The following is a 26,239-nucleotide window of genomic DNA, read 5'->3' as shown; positions in this document are numbered from 1 at the left end:
AAGAAAACCCAACACTTCTGAACAAAGCCTTACCCCAAGTCTGGAAATTCTAGGTTTGAGATTGGTAGAGAAAGGAAATAAACACCAAGAACATTTTGAAAATATAAACCAAAATTCTGAACAAGAAACCTAGAACTTGGCCTTGTACAGATATAAACAGCATGTTTCTGGGGGCTGCAGTAAGGAAGAATGTAAGCAAGAAAAGCATACCATTTTCTAATGGATCATCTGATTACAAGTTTCTACCTGTTCACTCCAATACAAATTAAACTAGTCAAAGCACTAATGCCCAGTATGAGACACTACTTGAATTCTAACAAGGCAGACGCTGAATTCTCAACGTGGATGCTTTCTATACTTCCATATTTAGATGTTTATCTAGACAAAAAACATCAACCCTGACAAGGCATAAGCAAGTTGGACTTGATGGCCCTTGATGTATATGATAAAAGAAGCTACAAATGCAGCTTACCAGACAAACAGGAGCTCCGAGATTTGTGTTCTTCTATTTGTTTTACAAAATGCTTTAAGAACATCTCTGAGACAGACATGACCAGTTTTGTCACTGTCTGTGAAGAGTTTTCCTCTCAACGAAAGAACTCCACTTCCAGATGTCAGCATAGAGTGATGATATTCCTAGTATGACCACAGGTAGGTGAAAGGATAGAAGAGGTCCTTAATCTGAACTATAGCAGCTTTTATCCTGCTTACAAATGACTTTATGCTCTTAGCTTCCATAAAGACCTTTCAAATTTCAACTAATTAAGAGCTGAAGTTCTTCAAATGATCACTCTCCTGCAGACACCTGGGTCAAAAGGCTCCTTGTTCCCTGCACAGAAACAAGCAGCCCCTACAGCAGTTTGACACACCGCGCAACCCCAGCCGTTAAATGCCACACTCATGGGCTCCAAAAGCAAATAAGTGTGACCCATTACATTCCCAGCAGATGCCCACAAGCTCAAGAGCAAGCAGATCCTTGTCACAGGTTAAGTGGGTGGTTGTGGTGGGTTAAACCTGGCTGGACACCAAGTGCCTATCAAAGCCTCTTTACCAATCCTTCCTCAGCTAGACAAGAGGGGCAAAATATAACTAAAGGCTCATGGGTTGAGATAATGACAGGAAAAAATCACTCAGCAATTACCGTCATGGGAAAAAACAGACTCAACTTGAGGAAAATTAATCCAATATATTGACATTCAAATCAGAGTAAGATAATGAGAAAATGAAATCTTAACACCTTTTTCCCTGCCTTCCCTTCCTCCCAGGTTTAACTTCACTCCCAAATTCTGCACCTCCTCCCACCCAGCAGTGCTGAGGGATGGGGAATGGATGCTGGAGTCAGCTCATCACACATGGTCTCTGCTGCTCCTTCCTCCTCAGTGGGAGGACTCCTCACACTCTTCCCCTGCTCCGGCATGGGGTCCCTCCCACTGGAGACAGACCTCTTTGAACTTCTCTAACATGAGTCCTTCCCACAGGCTGCAGTTGTTTACAATCTGCTCCAGCATGGCTTCCATGGATGCAGTCCTTAAGGAACAGACTGCTCTAGTGTGGGCTTCCCACCTCTCTCCCAGCTGCTGTTGCACAGGGGTTTTGGGGTTTTTTTGTCTCTGTTTAAATATGTTATCCCAGCGATGCTACCACCATGGCTGACAGGCTTGGCCTCGGCCAGAAACAAATCCATCTTGGAGCAGGCTGGCATTAGATCTTTCAGACAGGGAAGCTTCTGGCAGCTTCTCATAGAAGCACCCTTGTAGCTCACCACCACCAAAATTCTGCCAGGTAAACCCAATAAACTGGTTCACCTGAAGGCAGCCCTCTTCAAGGCAATCTTGTCCTACTTAAACCAGCATTTTACAGGTGTGTACATCTGCACTACTGATCCAATCTGCTCATAGCCCACTTAACTGACAAGGAGCAGAGCTCTCAAGACAGTATTGTGTGCTTTGACACTAATGAGCCTAGTTAATGCAGCAGCATAAATAATCTCTTATTGCCCTCTCTCTCATATAAATATATCCATCTTGTTCAATGACATGTGCTCACAGGTCAATACATTTGACCAGGTCCCAGAAGAGATGCTCTGATTTTGTGTTGGAAGCATACAGATGTCATGTCACTTCCTTTTGAAAAGGGCTCCTAGATCAAAAGCAAAACACATACATGTCTTTCCTACACACACACACACTCCTCCTCTTACTCCTGTTTAGTGTTTTCTGAAGTCTGAATTTAAAGAGCTTAAAATACAGTGGTCTCAGCTGACCTGTAGCCACAGAAATCTAATGGTACAGTTCTGCAGATTTTCAAAGATCAAGGGTTAAACCTAAAACAGAAAAGCAAGGAAAAACTTTCATCCAGCATTGAGTGGACGGCATTTGACTATCCAGCACGAGCCTAAATTTAGTTTTGCATCATTTGAAATTGATCAATAGGCCTATGTAAAGACTAAATAGGCAAACAACCTTCCATTTAGCCTAACACCATCACAAACCAAACTCAACCCCATACTGAACACATGCTTTTAATAACTTACATTTGGAGGGAAGAGACTTCTATAAGATCCGGATTTCCCACTCAGTTAGATACACTTTGTCCTATATATATTCATTTACGAAACAGTTTCATGAATGTACTTTGAGATAATCTCTCCTGCTCTCCACGCTTCATGTATCTGCACCAGTCCCCTCACCTTATTTCTGTCTTTCCATCCTTTTGTCCTTCTCTCACAAACCCTCCTTTATGACTATTTGCATTTTTTTCCATAGCTCCATGACCTGCTCACACCTTTTCGTCATTAAAAACCAGCAGAAACCCTTGAAATATTCTGATATATGTAATTCAAAGTGGAGGAGAGAAGTGATTAACCTAAGTTGGTTGCTTTGTATCTTTCACTTGGGAGAGAATTAAAGTGTGCACTAAGCTAAGCATAACACTTTTGAAAGCATGCAATTACTCATAGAAATCTCTTGTTCTTAGCTTTATTTTTTTTCCCTGTAACAAAATTTAGTACAACTTACAAATATCAATAAAGAACAGAGCACCTAAGAACATCTAACACACCCACTTTAAGTACTACACTGTCACTTACAAACTAGCCAAGCAAAACTTCTGAAGGGCAAAGCTAACACAAATGCTCACAAGACCACAAGAGCAAAGTGTACTGATCAATCTTACACAAATAAATCAAGCTCTCACAGTCACCAAGACATTTTCCTGAGTGTACCAGAACAGGCCATCTAAGCACTAAAAGGATACAGGAGAATATTTGTGCCAGACTGGAAGAGACAGAAATGCCTGTGAAAGTGTATAATTTAGAGGCATTTTGCATGTACAATATCAGCACAGAACCGCATGAGTTTAACATTTTGTTTTCTAGAGAAGATACACAAGCAACACACAAAACAGGTAACGTGTTGCCACAGTGATCTCAGTGGCAGAGATTGGGACAGAATTTGTCCACCAGCATTAGAAATGCTCAGGGACTTCCTTGTTTAGTTAGAACACTTAGTAATATTAACAATACAAAGAACCCCACTATTTGCAATGTGAAACTTAACTGATATGTTCACATGAGTTATTTGACTGTGAGGATTCGCACTGCTACAAAAACTGAATACTTCTTAAGGCCAGCAAAAGAAATTAAGACAAAGATAAACTCATAATAGGGCTTCAGAAAACTAAAGAAAGCAAGCAAAACCTCAGCAGGAAAGGCGATTCTATTTCAGTTGACTGAAGCTACACATCACCTAATTTCCACTAAGGACACCACTGCCTACAATAAACAAGCCCTGCAATTTGACATTCAAGTAATTTTGCAATAACAGTACATTACATGAGGAAACCACTATATTTCTTCACTTCCTGAAGTTTTATGATGGCTACTAAAGGGACATGAGAGACTCTAGTCTTAGACATATAAAAAACTGGAGAATAAAAAAATAACCTATTTTACTGATGTAGATAAATTATTTGAAAGAGCTGCAAAAGTGACCTTCCAAGTGATGAGGTGTAATTAGGAAAGCTCCACTTTCACAGCATGTTTAAGAGAAGGTACTGGACAGCTTCCTTAGTGTTTAAAACACCCAAAGGTGTTTTTGAAACCAGCTGTGAAGGGACATATATTCCATCTTGGAAAAAACTCTTGAGAGGACAATTCAAGGGCACACAATTTGCTGGAACCTGTGCATCCTGAGAGCAGCCTGATATGCCTCTTCATTACCTTGCCTGATAAGGCAGGGCTGTAAGAGAGCTGTACTGAAACAGAGGAACAAGACAGCAAGATTGTCAGAGGCTGGGAGGGGAGAATGGGAAAAGAGGAAAGGGAAACGAAAGAGCAGTCAGGCTTCAGTTCCCTCAAACTGAGGAATAAAACAGAAAAACTGAAGCACATGTAAGCTTTTAAGTGCAAGTGTCTTCAAAGCAGCACATCCAACTTTGGCAACAAGTGACTTGGTAGGAGGAAAATTGGCTCAGGATATTGAAAGAGAGACCATGCTGCTGCAGAAACCAGTGCTGTGGTTCCAATTCAAAACATAGTTTTCAAGATAAAAATGCAGATAGCAACAGCAAACTACAAGTGGTATCAGGCATATGGGAAATAATTCACACACTCTATGAAAAGAGACTTATCAAGAGTCCACTCATATCACTCATTCCCCTCTTTAAAATGTTTCTACTGTATGATAATAGACATAGGATAGTTTCATTAATATGCCAAAAATACATCTCCATCAAAGGCTGCAGAGCTACTAGATAAGAGCACAATAAAAGGACAGTTTCTTCGTACACATCTTGATATTAGTATACAAAAAAAGCAGAGCTTGAACATTTTTGTCTCACATAAAACTACCCAATGGACAACAGCAGGTAACACTGAAATTAAGGAACTTTTGTAATGACCCTGCCTCCCTCCTCAGACATTTAAGTACATTATTCTTAGAAGGAAAAAAACAAAACAACCTCTATATGAAATTAAACTTCTTTTCCTCCAGTCATTTCCATGCAACAGATCCCCATTTACCTAACACTACTTCTATGCAGATAAATCAAAGAAATGATCCACAACTGGCTTGTGATTTGATCAAAAGTAGGTTTTGACTCTGATACCTTTTAAGTAAAAATAGAGGTGCAACATCTAGCACTGTGAAGATCAAGCAACTTCTTCAATATTTTCCCAGAAACAAGAAATTACTTAAGGAGTTATTCCTGAGAGACCTATCCCAAACATGGCACTTGGAAAGATCTTTCAGAAGTTCCACTGATGGCTAGAACGGAATCTAAGCTTCTCCTTCTGTCATATCTGCAATCCCTTAAGCATGACCATGGAAATAATCTTCCAGCTCTCTTTAAACTGATAGAGGAGAACTGACCAAGCATTTTGTCATTGTGCCTTACTACTTTTGACTGATCACCATCAACTAAGAAATTGAAAGAGCTACAGGAAAAGGAACATAGTTATTCTAGAAAAAGCCATCCATAACTGCAGGCTAAGACCAAGTCAACAAGCCAATACTCTCAGGTACTCCCCTCCAGACTGCTCCATCTGCTTGAGAGAGGCAGACCAAGACCTCTTCTTGTCCTCTCACATCAAGATGAAGCAACAACTAACAAATTAAATTTTCAATCAATCATGAAGCAATATGCAACACCACAAACCTGAGTGTTTTGTCCAAGCAAGAGAATGACACTGATGATAGCAGCTTCCATCTGCAACACCATCCTACAACTCTACCAGCTGTATCCTGGCAGTCGTCCCATCAGACCAGCCACTTAGGAGCACAGAGTAAACGACAGTCCTTCATAGCTGCCCCTGTGGCTCAAAACATCCAAGGTACCGTACTTTTTGGCACAACTCTGACATATGGCAGTAGAAATAATCCCTGAAAGAGGAAGCATGGCTACACACCTGGGGGAGAGCCACAGTACAGCTCTTCTCCCACACTCCCCAATGTCTAAAGTCAATCACAGAAGAGCACATCACAAGGCACATTTCATCCAGTCCGGATTAGAGACTTTGAGCACAGCTGTAGCAAATCCTCCCCACTGGGGCCAGTTTTACCATAAGTTTGAAATGGTATTAGGTATAACACCAGCAAAACCCTTTCACATCTACACCAAGTAGATTCTGACTTTGCTATGCTATGGAAACATTCAAGCACAAAGTAGGCAAATGGATCAGAAAGTTCAACAATAACACAGAGATTAGAGGATAAATTTCTATGCTATAACTTGCTACTATTTCACCACTCAGTTCCAACTTGTCTTTCTACACTGACATCAAAACTACAAGACTACTTCACCGTAACTTGAAAAGTGACCGTTCTTGAATGAAAATTTAAAGATTAAAGTAATACCTGCATTTCTGTTATGGTTACTTACAATATATATTGGGGCTTTCAAGTGTAAAATAGGTTTCCTTCCCCTACCAAGATAATTTTTTCCCCAACTACATCTTCTTTCTTTGTATCTATTCCAAGTTTATTGTAGCAGCAGCAATATGGAAAATATTTTGAGTCAAACTGTCAACATTAGCCTATAACAATATTTTTCTTGCCAACCAGTTAGGTTCCTCTGTTTTTCAATAGTCTTAGAAAGGTCGGTATATCTGTGTCTGTTTCATAAAGCTCTGGAGTATGAGAAGAAACTAAACTCACAAAAATAACTATGCAGTTTAATGCCTGTTAGAACACTAATGTCAAAAAAAGTGGAAAGCTTGGAAAAATACATGTATCAGCAACCCATCTTTTTTATTGAATTGCCCTTATAAGGTGCATGATTGACTTTCTAATCAGTTATTTCGCCAGTCAGTTGTTCATAAAGCATCTTTCAACACGCCTTCCCATACGAGTTACCCTGCATCCCAAAGGAAGGACAAGAAAAGGCAGCACCTGCAGAAGTACATGTTAATCTGTAGGCATCAGTTTATTAAATTCTCTAGTAGAGCTCGCTTTCCCTCCATTTGAACTTAGGCAGCTTTAGAGGAATAAAGCAAACCAAAGAAAATTCATATAGTAACCTTAGAAAGTTTAACACACATTCACAGTCACCATGGCTAAACCTATATTAAAGGTATACAAAGAAAAAAAATGATACCATTTTCCTGAAGTGAAACAAAAAAAAAAAAAAGGTGTTGGGATCATCTCTGCTGCATTGCTCTTTTTACTCCCTATTCTGGGGAAAAGAATATAATAATGAATTGCCAACAAAAAGCTTTACGTCATTGATTTTTAAATTTAAAAAATACTTCAATAACTAATCATCAGGATAAATTTATAATAAAAATGAACTTAAATAATATTCACTGCACAGAAACACAAAGGTTTATTGGTAATAAAAGCCTTAATTACACTCAGTTACTGATAGACACAAATCAAGTAGCATTATATCATTTTTATAAGCTCTGCAAAATATAAACTAGAAAGCTAAGAAACCATTTGTGGGCTTTAGCATCTAATTTCAGTAAGAGTGGGGAGTTTTGGTTGGGGTTTTCTTGGTGGTTGTTTGGGGTTTTTTGTTGTGGTTTTGTTGGGTTTCTTAAATAACTTTTATTTATGAAAAAGAGTTTTACAATGGCCCTCATTCCCTCTGCTTTCATTTTCCTTCACCTTTCACTTAGCTTTTCCATCTCCATCCAATTACTTTCATCCAGTAACAGAGTCCCTTTACAGGATCCGTAATTTCTTCCATTCTGTCATTTTAAGTGATGACAGGAATGACTTTCATTGAGTTTTCTACCTGCCCAGAAGTGAGCCAGCCAGTTACGGTTCCCCCAGCCCACCATGGGGCAGCACTGCTTCACAAGTGCAGCAGCATTTGCTCGTGGGTCAACCCTACCTGGCCAGGAAAAAGAAGGAAGTGGTGGTGCTGAACCACAGTAAATCCAAAAGCTTCCTCTCCCCTCTACAAAGGCAAAGCTGACCCATATGTCCTCCTCCGGTGCACACAGGACTTTAAGACCCTTGTAAGTCTCCGACCAGTTCTGTATAGCTCAGGCATCTTTGAGTTAGTGTTTAACAAGGCATCAAAAAAATTGAAGAAAATCGGCTTATTGATAATTTAGCTCTGCAGCTTCTTCATAAACCAGCTCCCAGGACAGCCTAACACCCATCAGCTACCATCTTACCACACCAGTGCTGTGCTCACTCAAGGATCTTTGCACAACCCTGGGCAGCACTTAGCACTCCAGAAAACCATTGCTGGAAGAAACTTGCCCTGCCCTGTAGTTCCCTGCTCACCAAAAGGTTTATTACGTCATCTGTGTGATCTGGATTCCTCACTGTGATTTGTACAGAAAGCTGGAGCAACTTGAGAGGATGCCCACAATCTTGGAGAACAGAAGAACAGCCCCACTAAATATAGATACCAAAACTGAACAAGACTCAAACCAGACAGGCTAGCATAGGTTGCTATTCCTAGCAAAGCTTCCTGTTAAATAGAGATTTCTGGCAAATAAAGATATCAAGTGTACCTAGGAAATGCTTTCATTTTCACTGCTGCTGCAATCTGCACCTGGCAGTTGAGTTACCCAGTGAGGACCTGAGAGGCAAAAAATAGACCCACAACAACAAAAAAAACCCCCTACAAGCTCAGAATAGCTGATCATGGAGATCCACATAAATATTACCCATCACTGTGAAAAGCAGGGGAGCAGGCAGGTTGCTTCAAGTCAGTCAAAAAACCAGATGATATTGAGACAGAAAATGGAAGCAGTTAACAAGAGCCTAACCAGCACTAAAACATACTGTGATATAAAAACTAACCGCTCTATAAAAGCTAGCCTTGAAAAAGAAATAACAAATAACTCTGGTAAACAGCTATAAAATTAACACAGAACAAGAAGGGCTTTTTTCGTAACTAGTAGAAGTTTTTAAATGAGCAAAATCTCAACAGGTAGAGTAGGATGTTTCAGTATTTATTTTTTCTATGAGCACTGTAAACTCTAAGAATTAACATTAAAATGCACAAGACCACTATTTGCACAAGAAATTAAATAACTAAATTAACAGAAATGCATACAAATAGAATACCCTACTGGTAAATAAAGGCCTGGCCAACAAAGCAACTGGACTCAACCATTTCTGACAGCGACAGTTTCAGATTTAAAGAAAAAGGATTACAGTGTACACAAGATCACAACTAACAGGATACACCACCATCCAGCAGAGAAGCAACTGAAACAAAGCCTGCAGAAGCCTCCAGAAAGACAATCATAAAAGAGAGTCAATAAACAAACAAAAATGCTAGAACAAGTGAAAAAAACCTGATGGATTGTTTGATAACAAGGTAAAAAGGTACTTTAAGAATAGGAACATGAAAGTCTGTGTATGAACACCAGCAGCTTGAATGGGCTATCAGGACTGGAAGATGGGCAATTTTCTGGCACAATGTGTTCCTAGCCTGCCACCAGCAACAGATAGCTTCTGCACTCAAAAGAATTTTGGATCTTTACTGAGAAAGTCAGAGGAAAACAGAAATAATAGGAAAGAAAGTTATCCTTTGCTACTATCCCCCTTATCTCTCAATTCTGCCTGATGATGGGGATAAACAAACCATGCAGGGATGCAAACCTCCTTTAAGTTCACAAAGCTGAAAGTAATCTATGCTTACAAGTGTGTGGAGGGGGAAGGTGTCTGACTAATGAGAAAGTATACTCCATCATCTTTATCATGGGATGTATGCAAATTTTGCTTAGACATTGAAGGAGTTGATCTTCATCTTTTACAAGCTAGTTTAAAAGACTTCAGGGAAAAGAAGCATTTCTCCCTCATCTCCCTAAAACAGCAAGTAGAAATACACTGAGATAATGGGTAGGCATTTACTGAAAATTATTACAGCTTCTAACCTTTGCTAACAAGTTCCAGGGCTAGGTAATTGATTATAAAAATGAAACTGCATTTACCATTTGCTGACTTCTGATAAGCAGCAGCTATATAATTGATTCTCACTTTCAGTATGCATCCAATTACACTAATATGAAAGCCTGTATGTGAAACATTGATATTTTATCTAACAGTTCACCTGTTTCACTGCCTATTTTCCCTCTATGAGAATGAAGACTGAATATTACCACAAAAAATTACATTGACTACTTCAGTGCATATGGTGTTAATACAAGGTAAATGACCCAAGATGCAATGAGATGAAAAATTGCCCGAAGTTAATATTGGTCTAAGAGGGAATCTAGGAGAGAGGAGCAATCATTAGTCATAATCACGCAAGTTTCCCAAGCAGATGTGTGTCACTGAAATCTGACAAGTCTCACAAGCCTGTGTTTCTCTTGGCACCATCACTGGAAAGAGCACTCAAAGCTTCAACAGGACCAAAACGGAACGGGCAGTCTACTTCCACAGCTCTGAAGATACACCTCTGAATGTTCACCTCCCCACCACCTTTCTATGAGTTTCTCAGAAGACACACAAAAATCACTCCAGCCTTCATTTCTTTCACTTACTCTCTTTTTGCTTTTCCTTCTCCTTTCTTGTTTCAACTTCTGTTCATTTTTGTCCAAGTGTTTATGGAAATATAAAAGCTTTAACACATTTCCTCTATTAAACATCACCAACAGCAAGACTTCACCCATTGTTTTCTCCTTTAACACCTGCAAAAGGACTATAATCTAAGGCATATTTTGGTAGACACATTCTAACTAATGAGGTGTATCAGAGTAGTCTGCTAGTATAAACACAGCTCACATCAGCATGTGTATTCTGCCAGCGTAAGAAGCAATTCTCCCTCCTTCTTCCTCTCCTCTGCTTTGCTTTTGACAGTGCAGGCTGCTCATGTAAGCACATTCATGCTAGTGCCTGGGCTAGTACAGAAGCATCAGGGAAACGTACATTATAGTCTTGAACAATGAGATCTTCCAATAAAATGCTGCCTTTAAAGTCTGTAAGATTATTGAACCCTAATTACTCTACCTGATAGTTCATCTGACATGTTTCCTCTCTAAATCTTAACCAAAAAAATCGCCAAAGCTTGTGTTTAATGGCTCACAGGGAGAAAAGAAAAGCATCTTGCTCTCCTTTACAGTCTCCTGATGACCTAGTGCACAAGGCTCTCCACATGGTCACTTATACATATAGGTCAAGGCAAATGACTTTGAACCCTCCTCCTGTTCACTTCTGCTGGACTCTGACTTCCCTCACGATTTAGAGCCTATCACTTTTCTCCATGCCTTAATTATTCCTAGACTGGGAAATCCTACAATCAAACACTCCGAGTTGTTGTTTGAGATGACAGAGGAGCCTATGATTAAAAGATTTATTTTATTATAGGCATTCTTAGAGCAAGGCAAAAAAAAAAAAAAAAAGTATTTTTATTTTTAACACTGTTCAGATCTTCAATCCAATTCTTTCTTAGGACAACTTCAAATAGAAAGCACCATGCCTAAAAAACCTCCATCTTCCACTGAGGTACCTGCCCACTGCAGAGAACAGGGTGTTTAATAACTCACAATTTCACATAGTAAGCCTCGTGTAGCTCTTGCTTCCTATCACAACCTTATGCACTATAAGCCAAGACTTTACAGGTGCCCGCTTACATCAAGACAGTGTTTTGATTACTGAAGTCTCTTGTAGCTAGTCACGATGACCCTTCCTTCATTTCCATTTTACAGTTGTCCTGTCCAATGAAAATTAATTTTCATAATCTAACAAAATATGCTCCTCTGAAAGTTAACATCAAAAAAAATACACAAGTTTATTATAAATAGCAGCAACAATAAAGCACTATAATATCTTGTTGAAAAGTGGGATACAAACACCACATGAATGGGGCCATAACTGAATTGGTCTACACTGCAAAATAAACAAGCAATCATCCCAGAATTTGATAGCCATGCATTTAAACATATCCTAATCTCAAAACTATTAAGAGGCATAACTACAAAAATAGATCTCCCATGTTAAGTCTCATAAAAGTGTCAAAACTGCAAATCTGCTCTGAAGGATTTCCTCACATTTTAATTAACAATCATAAAAATAAAGCAATGAGATAATCTCACTTTATACACAAGCGTTTTCTTCATCTAAAATTATACCCAAGAAAGCTTCGTAAGCTGCATATTCCCTGCTGACAGCACCAAAAAAAAAAAAAAAAAAAAATCCTTTCTCATATATTTTATAAGTGGGAAAACCAATTTAAAAACAGAGGCTTAAAAAGTCAGCTGAGAGGTGAACTTGCATCATACTCAGGATGCACTGAACTAGATCAACACCCTACCCGCAATGTTTCTCTGCAAGCCACGCGAGCCAGACATCCTCTACAAGGAGCAGAAAGATGCTACAACCCACAGACAGTCACCAGCACCTTGACAGCCTCTACAGCATCACTTATGGCTTACCATGTCCTCTTGGGCACCATCAGTAGGAACCCTACTTGTAGCTTAAGAGTTAGGTCTTTAAGAATATATTTAAATACTTGAACCATTTCAAAGCTGGGTTTTAAAACACATGCTGGATCATGGCCTAAAAACATTACATTAGCTTAATGTTTGGATTTTGAGACTTGGCCAATTGCTGTTGCAGGCTTACAGTGTCTGTCAGCTACCACAGTCTGATGCTCTCCACTTCAGCCACCGACACAGCATGAAAAGGCTCACACTACAAAACGGTTGACAGCTGCAAATTCAGCAGCAGTGGGTCATAATGCTCATATTGAACAGCCAATGTTATAATGTGTTTTACTAATTCCAAACAAATGTCAGAATACGGGCTATTCCGTCCCAGAGATCAGACTTCCCTGACCATCTTAAATGGCCACAGTGCAAGGTGCATGGTACTCCAGAACACAGCTAATGGCTTAACAGGACAGAGCCAGGCATTAAGATCACCCAGCAATTATGCTCAGCATACACTATCCTCTCCCTGACACATTACCTCACACACCAAGCCTCTTGCAAGGACTGGAAGAAAACATTCAGAGTTTTTCCCGCCTCCCCCCAGAAAGCTTGTTGGCATGAACAGCCTTTCACATTACCTATACTAACCCAAGGATGCAGAGGGGAGGCTGTCCAGAAAGGCTGCATTAGCAAAGCAGTCACCCAACAAGCACAAGCTATGGAAGCCCATGGTAGGAGCAATTCAGCTTTGAGAAATCCCTGTGGGGAAGCAGATGTCTTCCCAAGGCAGGAAATAACAGTGACTTCTATGGCTGACAAGAAGGAACATGAAGAGCTGAGCATGGTGGCGTGGCAGAACACTGCCTTGACCAAAGGGGACAGCCTGTTAATTACAGCAGGTGAAAGGGAAGGGAGGGAGGAGGCAGAGCAACTGTCAAACCCAGGAGAGCCTGTGATGACACAGGCAGGGAAAAGGCAGCACAATTGGGTTTTATTGTGCTCTCTGCTGTCTTTTCTACCTCCTTCTACTCCTCTTCTCCAGAATGCTCCTATCAAAGGCTCTCCTTAATGCCAATGTTTTCCAGAGAGCTTTCTATCCTCTGAAACAACTTTTTACTTGCAAGCAAAACTCCAGCTGCCCTTTTGGTGCAGTGACTTACTTCCTCCATCCAGATTTATGCCTCCACAGGCCTGACGGCCACACAGTGAAAGAGGCAGCACACACTGACTCTGCAAAGCTGTGGCCACAGCCCTCCGCTTCCTTCCTCCCCCTCTCTAACCTCCAAACACCACTTCCACTGCCTCTTCAGCAGCACAGACGGGATGAGCTGGGGTCCCCTCAGGCTCAGCTGACTGTCCTCTGGAAACACATCCATGAGGTGGGCAAGCTCCTCCTGGCCATCAAAAGAGCCACCCCTCCGGTGCAGGCAGCACCTTTCTAAAGGCCTTCCCCAATGACATTTCAACTTCCCCAGTCTCTGCTGCAATGACTCCTTTCCATGATTTTGCCATGTTATTTCCTTGCACAGGCTTTAGGGATATACCTGGTTTAAGATGCTGGAAGAAGCTATTTGCCTTGTTTGTATATGCCACTCCCTGCAGAGATGCTAACCCATGTCTTTGGCCCTATCATCAGTTACTGACAGCATGCTTCTCTTTCAGCTCTTTCATGTGTGCTCCAGTCAAAAAACATTTGCTTAGAGAGCAATGGGAGAAACATGAACTTCTAAGTATAAAACCAATCCATCTTCCTTTGTGCACCCTTGTCAAAGATCCAAAGAGCTGCTCTTGCAATTCTAAATACTCTAGCTTTCCTTAATCATTCTGACCTCAAAAGCCTACACTCTCCAAAACCTACAGATCAGAAACACATAACTAGTCAATGACACAAAGCAGTTTACCAAACAATGCTACCAAAGAAAGTATTTCCTATTTCTCAGCCTGAAATGTTTCCAAATATCTTTTGATGTTCAAGCTCAGTTTACAAACAAAAAATGCCTCTATTACATTATTGTGTTTTCTTTAAACTGAAGATCTTACACATTTTTCCTTAAACACCAGATGGTAATAAAAATCAATGGGTGAGAACTTTACCTTTCCATTTTTGTGTCTTTTCCCCTTTCCAATGATCTTGGAAAGACAAGTTCAGACTCCTCTCCAAATAAAACAGCAGAAAAGCAGCAGCTTCTTAACTGTGAGTCCTCATGCCAGATCACTTCATAAAATCTTAAACCTCCACTTGCATGTACCATCAGTAGCAGATATCACACCTGGCAATACACAAAACACAGCACCTACAAGGCATAGTTAAAGCACACAGGAGGGCTCAGTCCCAGGGCTAAATCATGCATGCACTGATGTTCCTCAGCTGCAGCAGTAGCTGCTGGCTGCCTCTAGAGTCAATAAAACCTCAGTCCAGTCCTTTCCTGTAACACAGGGAAGAAGTAGCATCTCAAAGGGATCGCTGCTCCTGGACCTCCCTGAGCTCCCTGACCTCCAATGTGTGCTGCTCAGGATCATACCACATGGTAACTCCCATCCTTTGAGCCTTGCATGGCACAGTTTGGCTACCCTGACACAGGGAGAACTCTTTAACATACTGGTACAGCTGCAAATATAATCTGTACAAGGTTAAGCATTGCAGACTCACAAACAGTGTGTTGGCAGTAGCAATTATCAAGAATGTGCATCCATTGCAGAAGCAGACCATATAAAACACCCTAGCCTTGCAGTTGCAACTGAAGTATTACCAAGCTTTAACTATGTCTGAAGTTCAGCTCAAGCAAACACCACAATGCCATAAGAAACATAAAAGTTAGATCCTTTTTTCACCACTGGAGTACCATATTTTGACCACTCAAATCATCTTAAATGAAACGCATCCTGCGGTACTTTCACCCTGGCTTAACAGTCCAAGACTGCTGACATGTCCAAGGGAAAAGTGGCTCTCTGAAGCCTCTTTCAGTCCCAATTCACAACAGTTCCCTTCTCTCTGCAAACATCACTGTTTGAGAAGCCTGGCTTACAGTGCCACTTACTCCAAAGACAATTACCACTTTCATGTTTCATTAAATGATATTAAAACAACCACCAAACAAAAAGCAGAATAAAAAACCCCAAACACACAAAACAGAAAACACACACCCAAACAAATACACTCAACCCTCAAGCCATACCCAGTCTTCCCTGAGCAGAGGGAATCAAAGACACTTTATGGGGTTTTTCTCTCCTTAAATTGCCATTGAGGAGGATAATGGGAAACTGATGAGCTGAGCATTTCATTAGCAGATGGAAGATTTCAGTCTTAACCTCACACCTGGAATTAATGCAAGCCTGGATAAACTTCTGGTTTAACTAGTACCTATCCTTCCCCTCTTTTCCTAAGGATAGAATAAGGGTCCACCTTTAAAGAAAAAAGAAAAAACCCAGAACAACAAAAACACTGCTAAAAATCCCACCAAAACCCCCATCCAAACTTAATGGAGAGTTTTAGCAAGAAAATAAGATTTTCATTGCAATACTCCACTTAAAGCTTCTATTACCATATCATATTAACATGGTCCCTCAAGCTTTATGTAGAGCTTACCACCCGGTCCCAGAACTTGGAGACTATGAGCCACCAACCTCCTTCTCTGCTTATGAGAAAAGTCTATGCTGTACAGTATGTCCAAAATGCTTTTTCTATTGTACAAACAGAGCCTCTTCACGAAGAGTCACAGTCCACAGCACACTCAGCACCCTGCTATTCTGCACTTACATGAAAAGCTGCTCAATCATCTCTGTTTTCAGATGATGACACCTCGAAGAAAGACTAGCAATCACTTGAAAAGCAAGAAAGAGCAAACTATTAATGATATTTTTTGTGAATTAGAATGTACATCTAATACAAGCCACCCCACCATACCAAAAAGGCTAGATTTTTATATATACTTAAGCTAAATTTCCAAAAGTGAAGCTTCTACATGGCCCTCAACAACCATATATACAACTGTAACAATAATTCACTCCATGAAACAGTTTAAAAATCACTTCTGACCCGAAAAATTAAGACGCTTTTGGGCCGAACGATCAACTTCAGTTTTCAGAACTACTCCCACATTTAATAAAACCAGACTATGAATTCCAGATAAAACCAATTAAGCTGTCCCTCCTCCTCCCCAGTCATGGCTATCACCCCTTAGAACACCCTGCCTTTTTCTTCTGGCAACTCACGCTTGCTCATTCAGCATTCATTAAAAGAACACACTGAGTTATTCATTCCCCTATACCCTTTGCCACTGATGCAATGGAAAGAGAGCCAAAGATTCTGAGCATACTGATTATGCTGAAGCCCATCCTTCCTCATCACTGCTGTACTTGCAGACATACATAACAATTAAGAAGTGACCCGCAGAGTGCTTTGCACACTATTCAGAACAGAAAAAAAATGAGGCACCCCTAAAGCAGGTAACTCTCTGCAGCAGTTCAGAGGGAATTTGTGTTTGCAGAAATATAGACCCTTCCCCTTTTATGTAGTGGAACGGAAACAGCCACCACAGACAACATCGGTACCCACCATTACAAAGAGTTTCTTATCTCCGGCTCTGGAACTGTACGCTGTCAAAGAGTAACTCCAAAGCTGCTGTCACCAAGCCACGCTGCCATGGTGGCTGCAGCAGTGCTCCAAGTCCCTGTCTGTGTGACTATGACAGCCAGCAGGCTTTTCAGAGCCTAACACTGCCAGCATGCCTCAACACCCAGTGACATTCCCACTCCCACAGCAAGACCTCAGAGAAAACACAGCTCTTATTCCCACAGCTCCTATCCTCACTTTGGCTCTCCAGCAGACATGATAGATCCTTTAAGGCCCACATTAGCCAAAATTTTGATATTAGCAATATCAATATTTTATCAATATTAATATTATAGCAATATTTTGATACAGTAGACCGTAAAGTTTGCCTTCACTGGTCCTACAGCAGTTTCCTTGAGGCTGCAGACACCCAAGGGCTCACAGCTCTTACGAGGTAAGGAAAGAACTTTTTAACAAAGCAGGAATACTCTACTTCAAGAGGCATAGGATAAATTCTGTAAATCTAAACCAAATAATGGTTAACCTGCTGCTTCTACATCCATGGTTATCAGCTTTCCAACACGCCACTTATTTTCCCCTATTTCAAAAGCTTTGGATTCCTGCACTCCCCGCTGCCCAGAAGCTGTGCAGAAGTTTTAGATTTAACACTGCAGGGTACTTAAAGTGATAAGCAATGACAAGAAATGACCTGCAGACACAACTGAGTCTGAATGAAATACCAAAATCTGACCCTTACCAAACCTGCAGGCAAACTCTCAAAAGCCCCACATCAACATCAAAGATTCAGACAGACACTTAGGAATTTGCTGCTGTGGGGCACCTCACATTAACTGGGGTTAAATCTTTAGGGTAAAGGTTGTATTTAGGACTTAAACTTCAAAGCTAAGACAGAATCTGTTGCATCATTCAATAGTAGTGTGATGAGCAAGGTCAAAGTAAACTGTGGAACAGATTCCCCTCCAAAGCCCCATTTCAAAAGCCACGTCAAGAGCTAAACTTTTTAAATATTTCACAAAAAAATGCGCTTATATTGGCAACAAAGATGCAAAACTTAAATTCATGCAGCTGAATTCATGCAGCCATGATTTGTTTACGTATCAGTGACTGCTTCAAACCACAGAACTGTCTGCACAGCAAGCTCTGCATTACTAAAGCCAGGACTCAAGATTAGCAATAAGTTGTGCAGTAGTTGAGAACTGAGGAATAATGTTAAACAAACTTGACGTACATCTCAGTCATGAATTAAAGTTGGAGAAACTATCCCCTTTCTAACCTTTCAAACTGTCACTAGTAAGATGCAAGTGTTCTCTTGATTTACATCACTAGTTGTCAGCACACCGCTTTGTTGGCAGTCAGAAGCATTCAACTTCCCCAATTTGAGTAAGCAAATCCCACAACGCTGTGTCAGTGATTGACTTTGAAGATAATACCTACCCTACCCTCCATACACAAGCACTTTTATACAACTTGATGTGCAGTATCAAGAATAATGAAATTAATTCAGAACCCTTCTCTCTACTGAAGTTACGTGGCTACCCTGAAGTTCCCCAAATCTGCCTAAATATTCCATTCTTCATCCTTCTTTGTCTGTTCCATGTATAGCACTGTAGATACAGGCCATTTTCAACTCTCTTCTCCAAAAAAACTAGAATAAGCCAACCAACAAATATGATTTTACCTGGATGAGTCACAAAACTCACTTTGTTAAATGCATTCCATTTTCTACATTTCATGAGATTCCATATCAGAAAGGAACAATACCCAGGCTAATACTCTAGATAAACAACAACAAAATAATTCAGAAACTACAATTAAAGAAGCGCATCTCACAATACTATTAAGACCTAGCACTTGCATTCAACCATCCGTTTTTAAGCCCAGTCCAAACTGGATATTCTCTGTGAGCTACCTAGTTACAGAGCTTTATGTGAACATTAACCACGCCCACCCCCAGAGACAAATCGCATCAACCCTCCCTTGCCCATCTGAAATATGAGCCTTCGCAATTCTTCCTGGGCAGCACCATAACTCACTCAACAGCAAGTTCTTGGAAAATAAGTAGTTCCACTTTCTAAAAAACAAAATCAAACCAAATAAAAAACCCCCCACAACCAGCCAAAACACTCACACCAAAAAACCCCCAAAACTCACATAAAAGAACAAAATCTTAAATGTCCATCATATAAAACGCCACATTTAATTCCAGCTGTATACAAGCTACATCTATTTCATTATCAAATAGCTACAGTTATTTTCTCTAGTTAAATTGGGGGAAAAAACCCTAAAATACACAACTTCTGCAGCAAAACAAATGATAAATGGCATTTGTGCTGGACTCATCCGACTGAAGGGCTTCATTACAAGTTTCATTGAAGGTGATGCAATTTAAAGAAATTTTTTTTTTTTTAAAGGAGGGATGGTCTTTAAAGGGGCTTCATAATTGCTTTAAAAGCCGTCTGATGATCCAATAAAGATCATCAAGTAAAGGATCCAAGAAAAAAGTAAAGCCCTAGCTTGCGGTATGTACCTGTTCTGTTATCAGCTGTCTGTATGTACCTGTTTCTGTACTAGACCCACAGAAAGGGTTAAAAGGACACCAGCACATACCTAACCAGGCTTTCTTTTAGGATAGCCCAGAATCCAGACTCTGTTCACAGAATGGTGCATGTATTTCAGTTTTCCTTTATCATCTTTGAAGAACTTGCTGAAAGAATCATTTTTGTTAAATAAAGGTCTTACTCAATACATGCCTTTCTCTTGCCACAACATTTTTATCTAGTACACCCATTCTCTTATCCTGCTTAAACCTATTACCATGCAACACCACTTGACCAATTTCACCCCTGAGAAGTAGCCTCTTTTTATTCTAATGCTTTCTGAGTTTCTTCATGAAGCCTAGGGAAAGGTCATTTCAAAACCTGATCTGTCGTGTAGCACACACACAATGCCTTGCTGCAAAAGGGAAATATCTCTAATTGACTCATCTTTTGGGGTTTGTCTATTATGTGATTCAGATTTGCCCTTCCTTCTCCTTCATGCAACAGGAAGCCTGTGATGAAAGTAAGATGCCTTCAGAAACAAAGCCTGGCACCACAGAACACTGCAAAGAAACAAAGACTTTTAATATAACTTTCAAGCTGAAGCCAGAGGTCTGGGAAAATCAGACACACTGCTTCAACAGAAAGGTAGTGGAGCTCCCTCTATTGAATTAGCTGCCAATCTCTCTTCAAGTTTAAAGGATGCCAACTGTGGTCAGAATCAATGTTCAGTTAAAAAACCAAAGCCTTCCAGCCCAGCCAGCTGGAATGCACACATCAGGTAACACTATGAGAGCACTAGCCAAGGGAAAGGGACCACCACAGTACACAACTTCTGACACATGCCAAAATGTCTCCCACCTGCCAGGGCTCCAGCCCTGGGGACTTCTGCTGTCCATGAGAGCTGAAGATGATGCTTAAAATTTGGCTGCTGTTTGAGTGCTTTCCCTCAGGACTAAAGCTGCTGCAACAAATATCCATGTTTAACAATGCCAGGAGGTGCTACAAATGGGGCTGCCACAGCAGAAAACAATAAGGGGTTAACTACACAGAGTAAAATTTAATTGAAAGCAGATGATATGGATATGTAGGCTGCCGAAACACTCATTAAATCACAAATGCACTTTTTGCATCTTATCAAGGGAACAGCTTAGTATTTCCATTGCTATTGAAAGCACTTCAAATGCTTTCTAACCAAACATTACAGAACCCTTCTAACCCCTGATAACCTCTAAAAATCGTACCCTAAAGCTGCAGGCATTCTCTCTCACTCTCTCCACTCTTTTATCACTTTCACTCTGTTTTTACCTCCCAGAAGAGGCATATTTCTTATCAACAACAAAAGCACCAGTTCAATAGAAACAGCAGTTGTTTTAGTAAGTAAATATTTATTTGCCATTCTGGAGACCTATATGGATAAGAAGAAAGGCAATTCCATCTTAAACTAGAAAGATACTGCTCAAAAGAGCGAGCCAGCACTTTGGAGGAGCAGACTAATATCCACTGGTATAGGAGCAACTATGATCCAAGCCATCCTCAATAAAACACAATGGGAAGAAGAAAAGCAAAACAAAACAGAGAAAGAAAAAAGGAAAAAACTTGAATGGATCATTGCCAGTAGTGGATTGTCAGCCTATCAGTTGTACCACAATCTCCTCTTTAAAAGATGAGATTCATTTTCAAGCATATTAAAGACAGGAATGTATAGCCACCTTTAATATTCATCCTGTTCTTATTAAAGAAAAGATACAGAACACGTAGGTCAAAACCTTGTCTTCAGGGAAGATAATGCTCAACAACTGCAAATGAAGGGGAGTTGTTAAGGTTCAGGTTTTTCCTGGAAAAATCACATTCTGCTCTAGTCAATTCTAATTATCACCCTACAACATTTACAGTTCTTGAAGAGTCTCATTTGAGCATCAAGTGCATAAAAGCTTAACTGTTTTTTTCTTGAAAGCAATGGAACTCAAGAAAAATCAGCACATAGCAACAGGTCCTCAATTCCCTTACATACATTTTCTAATGAATAGATGACTGTTAGTGGAGGAAAAAGGTATACCCTAGCCAACCCAGAAGAACCTTGAGGAGCACTGAATAGAGAGCCTGTAGACTATGGGGTTTAGATACAGCAATCTCTCTCAAAACTCCAGCCCTGTATCAGTTTGCAGAAATCTATACTATTAGCTATGTGAAAACAAAAAACAAACAAAACAAACCAGTTTCCATAATCAGCATGGTAACATAAAACATATACACATATAAAAATGTGTGAAAGCGGAGTGGAACAAGCATTGTGGACCAGACCTTGAGCCACCTTACCTGTGACCATCATGCTTATGCTCATGCAGTGCAGGTCACATAAAGGAGAAACTGAACATAGATCATATAGAACCAATTACAAATTATAGCTCTTACAAAGTTAGTCCATTCAGTGTCTCAAGTGTTACCAGGCTCACAGTAAGTACAGATAAACCTGGCTCCTGCATAGCTGGTTTCCTATTCAGCAATTTGCTTTGGTTTCACTCAACCAGTCCAAAACCACTTTGTCAAAAAATACTCTTTGGAAAGTCCCCGTGGCAGCCCTACAGAAAGGGCTACCTTTCTACAGAAAGCCTGTGGTGGTGTGATGTGGTATGACCAGCCAACACGCTGAAGCCATTGATGCTACGGTAATGCTTGTTTTTATGAGATCCTTCTGCACCATATGTAATCAGATATGACATTATGGATATCTGCAGTGAGCACTTATAGATTAGCACCATAAACCGCACTAGACAAGCAGGAGATTTGTAAAAACAGAGAAAGTAGTTTCATCCTGATGACACAGATGAAATTTGTATTATGTAAACCACTTAATGCTGCTTTCTTTCTTTTCTCCTTCATGTGTCATCTTGCATAAATCTTCAGAGAGAGTCTACTCCCTGAAACTTTCAGCCAGAAATAAGCCAAACAGGTTAACTTCCACTACAAAGACAGCTGAAACAATTTACCCAGAGATTTACGTATCAGCATCATTGGTTACTTTCAGGAAAGAGAATAGATGGTACCATTAGGAAGGGTGTTACTCTAACATGGGTTGCAAAGTGGAAATAAGAGAATTTGGAATTAAATATGACTTATGACAGAGATACTTATTTAATGAACATAACATATATTTTCTCCAGTAAAAATCAATGGGCTGAAACTTCAGAGACTGAATGATTTCTGTTGGTGTCTTCTGCCTTATGACAAGTGCTAGAAAGACAGAAGAGTACAAGAAAAATTACTTATGTTTAGAGACTTTTCCAGCATATTGACACCAAAAGAAAAAGCAAACAAAATAGTTTTAAAACATATTGAGCACTTCTCAAAGCAACTGATTTGACAACTTAGAACCCACTTAAAAATTAGTCTGCCTTTGCTACCTATGTATTGGGCCACAGGCACACAGCATATTGAAACAGATGTACACGGTTCAGCTGTTTCCTGACTTCAGTTTCAGAAAACACATGTAAACTTCAGATCTTAACACAGAAAACCAGTTTTCCTACATCAATGTCACACCATATATACCAATAAAATAAAACCACCAAAAAACACAGTCCAGAGTGAGAACACAGCCTCACATGGGTAAGAAGACTACACATTACAACCTCCCCACCCTTACACAATATCACAATATGTAACAAGTCTTTATTAACAAATTACGTAACAAAACATAGTATGAGAGACTCTGACCTTCGTAATTCACCAGAATTAGGGGGAAGGGGGAAGATACAAAGATCACGATTAGTTTCTGATTAAGAGCTGACTTTCTTCTCACATACAGAATATTTCCTCCAGATGAGTATGAGATTTTAATTGGTGTTCTCATTCAGCCCAACTTAGACGTAGTCTCTCAATACCAAACATACACTTGGACCCCCCTCCTTTTTTAAATGGGTATATTCCTAACCGGTTTATTCTGTGAATAAACTCTAAATTTCTCTTGGGGATCACCAGTCTGCTTGAATGTTGCTGGAGATACCTATACCTGATGCACATCAGCTTTTAATGCACTCTTAATACCTCATCTATCCCTTTCTATATGCAAGCCTGAAAGGAAACACCCAAAAGCCAAGCAGCTGAAGTAATATATCCTGAATTTGTTGTAGATAACAGCAAATTAGCTATCATCCAAAACAGCAGAAGTATCAAGGAGAAAGAAACGTGAAGTCTATAGTAAATTTTTTTACACATATTTTTATATTTAAGTATCCTTTATATTCCTCAGAAGAAACAGAGAACTAAAGGCTTAAATGATATATCAGGCTTTCCAGGCATTTCCAGTAGTACAGGGAAAATTCCTAAGCTGAGGTGGGGCTGGTTTCTCCCCATATGTCTTTACCTATACAGCCTGAGCTTCTCCTTGACAGGACAAAAAACAAACGAAGAGCAGAAAGAGCTAGGTAAATAGTCTCACCTCCAATCTATCTATATCATATTTATTCAAGTCCCACCTTTTTATACACCTGCAGCAGCACAACCCTCGAGATTTAATATTTTACGGTTTCAAGTTCCCCTCAATGTGAAAATGTAGACAGCAGCACAATCAGTGACACAAATTCACATTTACTGAGATAAATCTCTCCACAGGAGCCAACTCTTGCTTCTTAGAAGCTCAGGTGCTCATCTTTCTTGATGTTTCACATGGCTTTAAGATTTCATAAAATAAACTATCTTTCCTGATGATTTTTTCTACATCACATAAACCAGTATTGCTTGTAAGCTCTGCCACCGAGTCAGGTGTTTGTTATGTCCTACAGTGATTGTATTTACCAAAGCAAAAGCCTAGCAGAACAGCTTGGCATATTGCTTACTGTTCCAATACTGCTTTTTGTTCTGTTTGGAGCTTTCTGACTTGTCTAATTGAAATTAAAGCTTCAGCAGCCTTACTTTATTGCTGTAGCTAGTTTCTACATAACTAGAGCTTGCACAAAAAGAACATAAATAAATCCAGTGAAAAAAGTCTGTCGTTATGTTCCGTGCCAATGAGAACATGCTCCATGTAAATGGTTAAGCGGAGAGCCCGTAATAATGAGGCAGAGGCCAGGAGTGAAAACTCACCAACTCCAACACTTGCATAAATCCTTCCCGGTTTCAAAGGCAGGCACATAAAGCCAAAGCCGCTTCTTAAAGCAGTACAAAATGTTACCACAGGCTGACGCTCTTTCTACAAGAATAATGAGCCGTTCCCCGCGCTGAATGCAGAACTCCTCACTTCACAGCTTCTCCCTCAGACTTCGCTTTCGCTCTAAATATTTACACAATAAAGCCTACGAACACTTCATGGCCAAAACAGTCCCAAGACAATCAGGGTATTCAGCACTACCTGCGCTTTCTCAGTTCCCTAACGCCCCAAGGGTACGTTTACGGAACGGTGGGAGAGAAGGAAGTTACCCCAGCGAGCCCGAACCGCCGGAGCAGCCTCACCCCGCGCAGCGCTGCCCGCGCACGGAGCGGGGAGAACAAGGGGATCCGGCGGCGGGGCCGCTCCTCGCCCGCTCCCGGCGGCATCACGCCGACAGCGCTGCCCGGGTACCCAGGACCTCCGGCCAGCGCTGGTCTCCAGGCACTGGGCAGCCGTCAGCCAGGCGAGCAGCCCGGCGGTACCAAGGCGGGGAGGGGAGCAGCGGCTGAAGGGCTGAAGTTGTTGGCGGCTCGCTGTAGAGACACGCGGCTCACACTGAAAGTGAAACGGGTGCCGCAACGAACCACGGCTCTCCCCGCCGCGGGGGCAGCCCCTGCTCGCCTGCTGCTCAGCGGCCGCTGGCAACGCCCCGGTGAGACCCCGCCGCGCTGCCCGCACGGAAAGGCGAGAGCCCCGCATCACCACTGGGGCAGCTCTGCCCTACCCTCCCGAGAGGCTGCACAAGCACTCCCCGCCGGCCACCCTCAGCCGCACTCCCCAGGGGCCGGCAGCGGAGGCAGAGAAGACCAGCCCCAGCCCGCTCCCCACCGGGGCGAAACGGGGTACCGAAGGCACCAGCAGCCGGGACGCACCCTGGAGCATGGCCCCGCGGAGATCCCGACATAGCTGCTGGGGCGCTCCGTTGAAGCAAGGGCGGGCGAGCGGACGAGCGGCCCCGCCGGCAGCAGCGAACCGCGGGCGCGCACCAACACCTGCGGCCCCGGCTTCCCCTCCACCAAGTTACGCGCGGCCGGGACGGCGCGGTCGCCCTCTCCCGCGGACGGGCGCTCACCTGGCGGCAGGCAGAGGGCTGCGAGCAGGAGGCAGAGCAGGGGCGGCGGAAGCGGGCGGCGGTGGCAGGAGGCGCAGGCGGCGACGGGGGGCTCCATCATCCCGCCTGCCCGAGGCGGGATCGGGAGGCAGCGGTGCAGCGGGGCGGCTCGGCCGCGGGGGGCTCTTGCCTCTCGCAGCGGAGCGGGGCTGACACTTCTTGTCCTCCGAGGCCGGGAGGCGTCGACGGCGGCTTTCCCCGGGCGGCGGGAGCAGCGGTAACTTCCCGGGCGCGGGCGGCGGGGCGGCTGCTCGCCCTCTCCGCGCACGGCGAAGAGCGACTCTGCAGCGGAGCAGGTGGCGGCTTCTCTCTGCAGCCGAGCGGCGCTCCAGGACTGAGAGCTGCGGCGGGGGAGGCGGAGCCAAGCGGCGGAGCTGGCCCGGCCCCTGCCGTCCCGGCACACGGCAAGCGGCCGACCGGGGCGGGGGAAAAAGAGCCGCGGGGGGGGGCCCGCGGGCAGCCCCACCCACCGCCCCGCAGCCGCCCTTGCTGCCGGGAGCGCAGCTGCTGCCTGGCCGCGGGATGAGCCATT

General features: G+C 42.0%; 1 protein-coding gene across 1 annotated transcript in view; it reads right to left on the bottom strand.

The window, feature by feature from the left end:
* The window catches only part of ALCAM (activated leukocyte cell adhesion molecule), a 129,064-nt gene extending 103,272 nt beyond the window's left edge, over positions 1-25,792 (bottom strand). The window contains 1 exon segment of the mRNA XM_080612284.1: positions 25,669-25,792. Within this exon segment, the coding sequence (XP_080468410.1) occupies positions 25,669-25,768 (100 nt within the window). The 5' untranslated portion in view covers positions 25,769-25,792.
* Between the last annotated feature and the right edge of the window lie 447 nt (positions 25,793-26,239).

Source organism: Psittacula echo (genome assembly GCF_963264785.1).
Source record: "Psittacula echo genome assembly, chromosome: 3".
NCBI classification, from domain to species: Eukaryota; Metazoa; Chordata; class Aves; order Psittaciformes; family Psittacidae; genus Psittacula; species Psittacula echo.
This window is presented reverse-complemented; position numbering and strand designations above follow the sequence as displayed.